Source organism: Ictalurus furcatus, chromosome 7 (genome assembly GCF_023375685.1).
Source record: "Ictalurus furcatus strain D&B chromosome 7, Billie_1.0, whole genome shotgun sequence".
NCBI classification, from domain to species: Eukaryota; Metazoa; Chordata; class Actinopteri; order Siluriformes; family Ictaluridae; genus Ictalurus; species Ictalurus furcatus.
Window position 1 is genome coordinate 8,234,411 of NC_071261.1, and position 9,332 is coordinate 8,243,742.

At 40.2% G+C, this 9,332-nt stretch overlaps 1 protein-coding gene across 1 annotated transcript; it reads right to left on the reverse strand.

The window, feature by feature from the left end:
• Nucleotides 1-2,242: 2,242 nt before the first annotated feature.
• Nucleotides 2,243-8,979, reverse strand: oprk1 (opioid receptor, kappa 1). The gene is made up of 4 exons (XM_053628164.1): nucleotides 8,494-8,979; nucleotides 7,950-8,193; nucleotides 5,173-5,525; nucleotides 2,243-4,853 (listed from the first exon to the last, which is right to left on the reverse strand). Exons 2-4 carry the CDS (start codon nucleotides 8,186-8,188, stop codon nucleotides 4,318-4,320), a joined length of 1,128 nt encoding a protein of 375 aa, XP_053484139.1. The 5' UTR covers nucleotides 8,189-8,193; nucleotides 8,494-8,979; the 3' UTR covers nucleotides 2,243-4,317.
• Nucleotides 8,980-9,332: the final 353 nt, after the last annotated feature.

Sequence of the window (9,332 nt, forward strand, 5' to 3'; positions counted from 1 at the left end):
GTGACCATGAATTGCTGCTTCCAGCCATCACAGCGTGCCATGGCAACGCCAGCATTAGGGCTGAAACCCTAACGTCAAGACTGAACACTGGTTTCAAAATTACCGTGCACACAGGCACACAAAGAAGGATGACGAAAGCTGATCTTGCCTCCTGTATCATCATTTCCCTGGGAGAATGGCGACAAGTATTTAGCAGCAAGGTTTGTGAATGTGACCAAATTGGCTAGATCATAAATGCTCAATTTTCCTTGTTGCTTTTAAGCAGATATGGATTAATTGTCTGACATCCAATCACATGACGAAAATTCTTCTGACTGAAGGATTAGGTGTAAATCTAAATCATATACAGCGGGGGAAATAAGTATTGAACGCGTCAACATGTTTTTCAGTAAATATATTTCCAATGAGGCTATTCACATGAATTTGTCCCCAGACATCAGTATTAATAAAATATAGTGAAATATAGCCTCATTGGGAATATATTTACTGGAAAAAATGTTGCTGCGTTCAATACTTATTTTCCCCGACTGTATTTGGCTGTGAAGACAGAAGAATCTGACGCATTGATGGTCTTAGGAATGGCATTTACTGGAGTGGGAGTGGCTGTGGAAAACACAATGATTCATGCCTGTTGTTTGTTGTGCTGGGCTAAATTAATGCTTCAGATGTAAAGTTAGGTAGTTACCATGACAATGCTGGAGACTTTCTGTTCAACAAGACATACAATGTGCAATTTGGAATTAACATATTGATTTGCAGCACGTAGCATCAACAGCTCCAGGGTCCCTGGTTCGATTCTTTGCTCAGGTAAATTTCTGTGTGGAGTTCCTGTGCATGGGAATCCAGCAGAACTGGAGAATGTTCACATGGGTTTCCCCTGGATTCTCTGGTTTCCTCCCACCCACAAAATATATCAGTAGGTGGACTGGCTATTCTAAATTGCCCCCAAGTGTGCATGGTACCCTGTGATGGATTGGCATGCCATTCAGTGTGTGTGTGTGTGTGTGTGTGTGTGTGTTTTCCCCCCACCTCATGACCGATGTTCCCTGGTTAGGCTCTGGATCCACAGTGACCCTGGTCAGGATAAAGAAGTCACTGAAGATGAATTACAGAAGATTGGTATTCTAAATAGAGCAATGTCAGTCCCAGGAAATACTTCAGAGTGATGACAAGTTTTTATTTATTGTCTTTAAAATAAACTGATGCATTAATGGTCTTAGGAATGACATTTACAGCATTTACTGTAACAGATGCTTTTATCCAGAGTAACTTACAGAAGTGCTTTGTAGGCTCTATGAAAACATATCCTCATGCTAGTTCACTATGTCAGGGACTAAGATTAGCATCAAGCTATTGGAGGAGGTTAGAACAAACTTGAAAGAAAAATGACAAGACAAGGGATATGGGGAAGAGGTAGGTGTTTAGGTTTCGTTTAAAGATCACCAGAGAATCAGCCAGGAGAAGTTTATTCCACCACCTGAGTTTTGAAGCATGTCTTCCTTGTATCTCGAGGGATAGTGGAATCCACTGAGCCATGTTAGATGCTCTGAGGGAGCACAGTGCAGTCCAAGTTGTGATAAGTGCTTTAAGGTAGCGTCAGTGCATCAGTGTTTTTAAATCTGATGTGGACAGCTTCAGGAAGCCAGTGGAGGGAATTGAGCAATGGTGTGGTGTGGGAGAACTTCAGAAGGTTGAAGACATGTCTTGTAGCTGCATTCTGGATCAGTTGCAGGGGTTAGATTGCCCACAGAGGCAGATCTGCCAGGAGTTAGTTACAGTAGTCCGATCTCAAGATGACAAGGGGCTGACCGAGCACCTGAGTGGCCTCTGTGGATTGGGAAGACCTGATCCTCCTGCATGAACATGTCAGGTTAGCAGTGTGAGGCAAGGAGGATAGTTGGTTGTCCAGAACTACCCCGATATTATTAGATGGTGTGGTCTGAATGTTGTCAATGGAGATGACACACAGCTCTAGAAATGGGTCTGATAGGATACCTCTATATATATATATATATATATATATATATATATATATATATATATATATATATATATATATATATATATATATATATATATATAATGTATAAATAAGTATTCAACTAAAAGGGCAGTGGTAGTTCAACGGATAAATTTCTATATTAGTGACAAAATGAGTCAAAGTGTAATAAATGTAAAATAAGGAACTGGTGGTACGTCCTACTGTATATATTCAAACAGATTCACGACAGAATTTTGAAAAATTTTATTATTTTATTACACCGTTGAATTTAGTAACAGCTTTTACAAGTTACATACAAGCCAAATAATACTGTAGCTACACAGAGAAGATGCATTCATTCATCTTCAGGAACCACTTTATCCTATTCAGGGTTAAGGAGAGCCTGGGAATGCTGGGAACACCCTGTGTGACGTCAATCCAGCACAGGGCACCATGCGTGCAATCGCCATCCCGACCCCTACTCCCTCCCCCATCCGCACACACACACACACACACACCAAATCATCTACCAGCTTGATTTTTTGGGGGGAGGTGGGAGGTAACCAGACAATCCAAAGGACAATGGCGAGAGCATGCAAATCTCAAGCTCAGGATCAAACTAGGGACCCTTGTGAGTTGCACCACAGTGCTGCCTACAGATATGGCTCCCCATCATCAAATAGTTGGTTACTGTGTTTACATTTTACAAAAGAAAGTGCATCAATCAAAAGTGATAAACAAACACAAACAAAACAGCAAAGATCTCATACTGTACAACTGTACAATGGAAAAGGTACTGCGCCAAAAAAAGGTGACATGACATATTGTAAATTATATGTATATAAATTTTTTAAATATAATCCAAACTCCTCTCTCCTGACAGTGTTTAAGAATGTTGATTTGTAGAGCCACAGATGTTGTCACTAATCATTACGGTATCTACAGGCAAACCCATTCACATAGTCAGCGCTTACATTAATATACAATACTGCATGATCATTAAAGAAAGATGACCAAACACAAACACGTCAATATCTGACGTTAATGACCTTTCCTTAACGACGCACAGTGTGCTGCTTTAGACATTATCAAAAAAAAAATAATAATAAAAATACCGTAGCATAATTTATCACATGGTTATGTAATACCTTTAGATGAAATCTAATGAACTTTACTGACAACGATATTCCGTTCAAAATGTCACCGTGAACTATGTTCTTCCGAGTAAGACACCAAACGGTATCGAACATATACAACTTAACGACAGATTCAAGTTTTTAGCATTTGTAGAGCCCTCTGTCCAAATACTACAAATAAGATTCGCAGCAAGAGGTCTAGAAATCGTTTTCTTGATACCTCTTTTGATACGAAATATTTCTAACCGTCACTAAATATCAAATTTGATACCGATTTTTTTTTTTTTTTTACACTAAGAAGCACTTTTCTAAAAGTGTTATTTATTTATTTTATTTATTTATTTTTTTTACACACGATCAATTACAAAATGTAGCGAAAAGCAGCAATCGGCATTTGTTTACGTCTATGTATAATATGTATAACGGTGATTTTCCTGCTGACGCAGATAAGTGTCGCTCATGACGATTTAAAAAAAAAAACAATAAATCACACACTGAATCCCACGTTATGATCGTGGTTCACTGGTGAAATTATATGTTTTATACACGTATGTATTAAATGCTTAATTCACAGTCTTCATAAAAGTTATCCCCAATCACATGTCCACACAGTTCTTCTTTTTTAAATTCCCACATGTGAAGTAAAGCCCATTGCATCCAACTCCATTTTTTGTTTATAATGCACTTAGATGGAGGATTCAGTTGTGTAATACTCAGATACAGAGCATCGCCTACAACCGTCATTCGTGATTTATCAGACACTGTCTTTGGTATCTGGCTCGGGAGCAATCGGACATGGGAAATATGGCACATGAAGGTCTGTGGGAGTTGGGTAGGGACTAATGCAGGCAAGTCAGCTGATTTGACGGAGCGCTGGAGCTGGTGTCTAAAGCTCTGCTGAAGCCTTCAGACATTCTAGGTAGTGAGACGATGTTTAGTTAAACTATTGAGATAAGCATTTAGTATTTATTAATAAGACTGCAGAAGTGAATCTAAAAAAATGGATAGTGGAATGAGATGCTTGTTTTAGACACTACGTTATGGAACAATTCTTTTTTACGTGCTCCGTGAGGATGTGGCTCTCACACCGTAAAAGGCCCGTCTTCGTCCATTTCCTCCTCAGAAGGTGGTGGTGATCTGTGTCAATCCCAGGTCATTGGAGATTTCCAGGCCTTGGAAGGAGGAGAGCTCCACAGCTAGTCATACCGATCTGCCACGGCCTCTCTCACCTCTGCCCTCTACCTGGCACGTGTGCTCGCGGAGGGTGCTCCTGACCCGTGTCACGCCCACTCCGTCTGCTTTGCTTCGTGTCAGGCAGCAGAAATCACGGAAGCAGCGCTTGAAATTCTCATCCAGAAAGGCATAGAGGATGGGGTTGAGGCTGCTGTTAGTGTACCCGAGTGCCACGCAGAAGAAGTAGGCGCCCATGACGGCGGTGGTCTCGGGCACGCCAGGCGCCAGGGCCTTCACCAGGATGAAGATGTGAATGGGCGTCCAGCACACGACGAACACAGCCACCACGACGAGAACAAGACGCGTGATACGCCGCAGATTGCGATCTTTCTCACGTGAGCCTGATAGCATGCGAACGCTCTTCAGTCGCAGCACCATTAGAGTATAACACACACTAATGATGAGCAGAGGTGCCACGAAAGCGAAGACGAATACACAGATCTTCATCAGTGTGTCCCAGTAGACATAGGGCTCAGGGAACTGCAGAGCACACTCTGTAGTGCCTAAGAAAGACGAGGGAACAAAAAGTCATTCTGGAGAACTCTTGTGAGGAACACAATCATCTTTGGAAGACGGAACGACGATGCTTAGCCCTTCTTTATTACTCTTAACCCTTATACTGATTTTAGAAGCTCCCCAGTGATGCAACATCTAAGACTACCTCATATTACCAGGTTGAAGTGACATAATTCTGATTTTGTTGTTGTTTTTTTTTTCAAATGAGCCACTTTCATATGTGGTTCTAAACCTGATACATACAGTATACGATATGTGGCGACGTGGCCATGCTCATTACTAGCATGTGAGATGTATTGAGAGTACCATTGTTGGTCTGAGTACTTCCAAGAACCATGGCCGGGATGCCAGCAGCCGAGGATAAAACCCAGATGAGGATGTTGATGATCTTGGCCTTGACGGGTGTGCGGAAATCCAGGGCCTTGACTGGGTGGCACACGGCCACGTAGCGGTCGACGCTCATCATGGTGAGAGTGAAGATGCTGGTGAACATGTTGTAGTAGTCGATGGAGATGAAGACCTTGCAGACCACTTCTCCAAAGGGCCACGAGTTGAGCAGGTAATCTGTGCTCTGAAAGGGCATGGTGGTGGTCACGAGGGCGTCAGCTACTGCCAGATTGAAGATGTAGATATTGGTGGCTGTTTTCATCTTAGTGTATCTACCAGAACAATGAAAAAGAGCCAGCAGAACAACATTGCAAAATTTTTCCCATGTGACAAACAACAAACAAAAATATCGAATAAACTGGTCGTTTTCTTAGGGGTCGTGTGTAATTTTCTGAACAGTCTGGTGACTGACTGCCTGAGCCTCGCTTATTTAACCCTCCTATTATGTTATGGGTGAATTTGACCAATTTCCACATTGGAGCTGTGTGAAATACGGGTTAATCTCTCTTTTTCTCTTTGAAATTCTTGGACTTTTCCACATTTAGGGTCATGAACGAGTCATAATAAAGGTTCACTGTTTTAAGCTGTTCTTTGTAGTTTTTTGTGTGTATTTAAACTGTGGAAGACCTTTTGACCCATAACATAACGGATGTAACTTTTTTATTCCCCCCAATATAATATGAGGGTTAAACAAATAAGAAACAGGAGCTCAGACATCCACAAGTTACAGTTTTTAACCTTACGGAAAAGTCACGCGAACTTCACGTCAGTAATCACAATGATTCATACATAATTTTCCGACACTTCACGTGTAAGGTTTCACATATTTTGCATGCGTCGCATGTGTTTTTTGTGTGCACGTGATTTGACATGATTCGCTTTTCATGTGCGAATTTTTTCACGTGATTCATTTTTCACACGATTTTACGCACAGTTCGCTTATTTTCACGTGATTTCACACATTTCCTTTATTTATTTTTTTTTACGTCATTTCTCGATTGAGTACTTTTCACGTGATTTTACACGTTTCATTTCTTTTCGAACGTGACCCGACATGATTCGTGAATCACGCGGTTTTCATACGATTCATTTCACACGTGATTTTGCTCACACGATGTATTTATCATGCGAGTTTACACGTGATTCGTTTATTTTCACGACTTCTTTTTGTGATTCATTTATTTGCGTGTCAATTTTTTTATATGATTCATTTATTTCACGTGATTCATTTGTTTTCACACGGATTTGACCATTCATTTTCATGTGATATTACATGATTAATCTATTATCACGTTATATTTTCACACGATTCATTTATTTCCATCTTTTTTATTTTGACGTGTGACTTTTTTCACGTGTGATGCTGCAAATGATTTCTCGATGTTGCAAATGATCCGTTTATTTTCACGTGATTTTTTTTTTTTGATTCGTTTATTTTCCACACGTGATTTTTACGCAATTTCTTTATTTGGCATGTTTCATTTATTTATTTATTTTATTTTTTTACGTGTGGTTACATTATTTATTTATGCTCGTTATTTTTTTTTCACGCGAGTTCTTTCTACACAATTCGTTTTGCATGTGTTTACTTATGCATTTGCAGAGGATGACATGTTAAAATGCACTTTCACACGTTGATCACATATTTCTCACAATCATATGTGAAATGTATGGCATTTTTCATAAGGGTAAAAAAAAAAAACATATACAGACATGTTATTAAAGTGAATGTTTTTTTGCCCTACTACCATCATGCTACCTCACGAACCAGTCAGTTCCTTAAGTTCACTGTTTTCATTTCTTCTTTTTAGGAAACCAGCATTCTAGTGGTCTTAGTGGTACATTTAAGCTAATTAACCCAATTTGTAATAACACACCCTATATGGTACCAAACTGCATGTTTTCTTGTTGCTGGGGGTGGTATCATCAAGGGCACATGTTTTATACCTTTAGTACGTATATTTTTCTTTAAAACCTTTTTTATTTTTTATTTAAAGGTACATAATTGTACAGTGGAACAGCTGGTATCCTTGCCGTCTGTGTCTGTGCATGTTCTCTCCATGTTCGCATGGGGTTCTTCTGCGTTCTCTGGTTTCCTCCCATTTCTAAAAATAAAAACGTGCCAGTATGTGGATCGGCTATGCTAAATCACCCTTGTTGTGACTGTTCTGCAATGGACAAGCGTCCCATTCAGGGTGTACTGTATTCTCGCCGCACGCCCACTGTTTCTCTGAAGAACCGCTTACTGAATGAATAAATGAACTGTACTTTAAGGATCATTCCAGTGCTCCTTAAAGCTACGTAAAGATACACCACATGCACTTTCTCAGGTAAGAGACTCAGAGTAAATGTACAAAACACGTATCGTGGTTGAACACTATTAGGGTGGATTTGTTTATTTGATTTGATTTCATTTGGTTCTTTGAATCTCTCCATGAGTTTCGACAGCCACTTGGGGGCGCCAGACAACCGAGTTGCAAATATCGTTCTTAGCTCATCGATCAGACTTTAAGCCTATTTCCAAGAATGAATCTCATAGACAGTCTACCAACCTGGACTACGACCTCTATATTCCAGTTCATACAAACAAAAACACTCTCCCATCCACAATAACCTTCTATAGGAATAGTGGCTACATGCTGACTGACATCAGGTCAGGATTGATTGATTGATTGATTGATTGATTTTAAACTTACCTTATAATGACATACATCACCAGGCAGTTTCCCACCAGGCCGACGACGAACACCACAGAGTAGACAGCTGTGATGACAGGCACGATGGGGGACAGGGTCTCGACCTCCCTCGGCCAGCTCTCATTCCCTGAGGAGTTCAGAGGCGCATCCGAAAGCGAGTCCAAGTTCACCAAACACTCCTCAACACCAGCAGTAGGACACTGATCCTCTTTTAAAATCTGCATCACGTTGATATCCATCTCCTCTAGAGACGCAATAGCAATAAATAATCATAATAAATAAATAAATAAATAAATAAATAATCATTAAAAAGCTGTCTGTCACATTAGGTCAATTTTTCCTAACATTAAAAATATATATATATATATATACACAACATAGATACTGAAAATGTAGTAGAACATGAAAGATGATATTTATATAAATATATATATATATATATATATATATATATATATATATATATATATATATATATATTATACTGTTGCTCTGGGCTCGGTAGAGCAACAGTGCGACCATAAAGAAGAAACAATAAGCTTACCGTATTCCCGTTAGTTCGTTCAAATAGGCGAGGTGCAAAAATAAATAAATAACAGGCTTATAGAAACTCTCCGCTGCGTGGAAAGCAGTATGATGCGTGTTTGTTCCCGCACAGGATGCGTTTTTCACACGCACTGGCGCTACAGAGGCGCTCCAGCTGTGGCCGCCTGATGACATCAGAGCGCAGCGCACTGGCTGAAACGCCCGCAGAGACACACTCCGACTCTCAATGAAGTTTGGAAGGAATCTACAGGAAGTGTTTGCAGCGTGGGCTTTTTTTCTTTTTTCTTTCTTTCTTTTTTTTTTCGATTTCATTCCTTGCTGTAGGATGGAAGAGGGAGGCAACAAAAACAATCCTCGGTGGATTTAAAAGTGTTCTCCAAGCTCATCAGGTATTATAGGAGAAGACTCTGAGCTGCTATCTTGGCAAAACAGAGGTAGCACAAAGTATCGACTAAAAGGGTGCCAATAATTGTTGCACACCTATTTTTTGATAAACCTGTGATGTGTTTGCAATCGTTTGATACCCATGAGGGCAGCCTTCTTCGCTCCTATTTACCCAGGGTGCCAATATTAATGGAGGACACTGTATAGACACTCACCGGCCACTTTATTAGGAACACCTGTCTTCTTAATGTTTCCTGTTTGAGGTCCAGCTACACACTGATCTGGACCCGTTACACATTCAGAACACAAAGTAGGCTACTCTACACGTACCTGGGCACTAGGGTGTCTCATCTTTTGTACCTGTAGTACATTTCGTTTACATGAACGGAGTGTACCTGTGAAAAGGAAGTACATCGAGTAGTTGCATCTTAAGGACCATTGCGCTTACCTTTA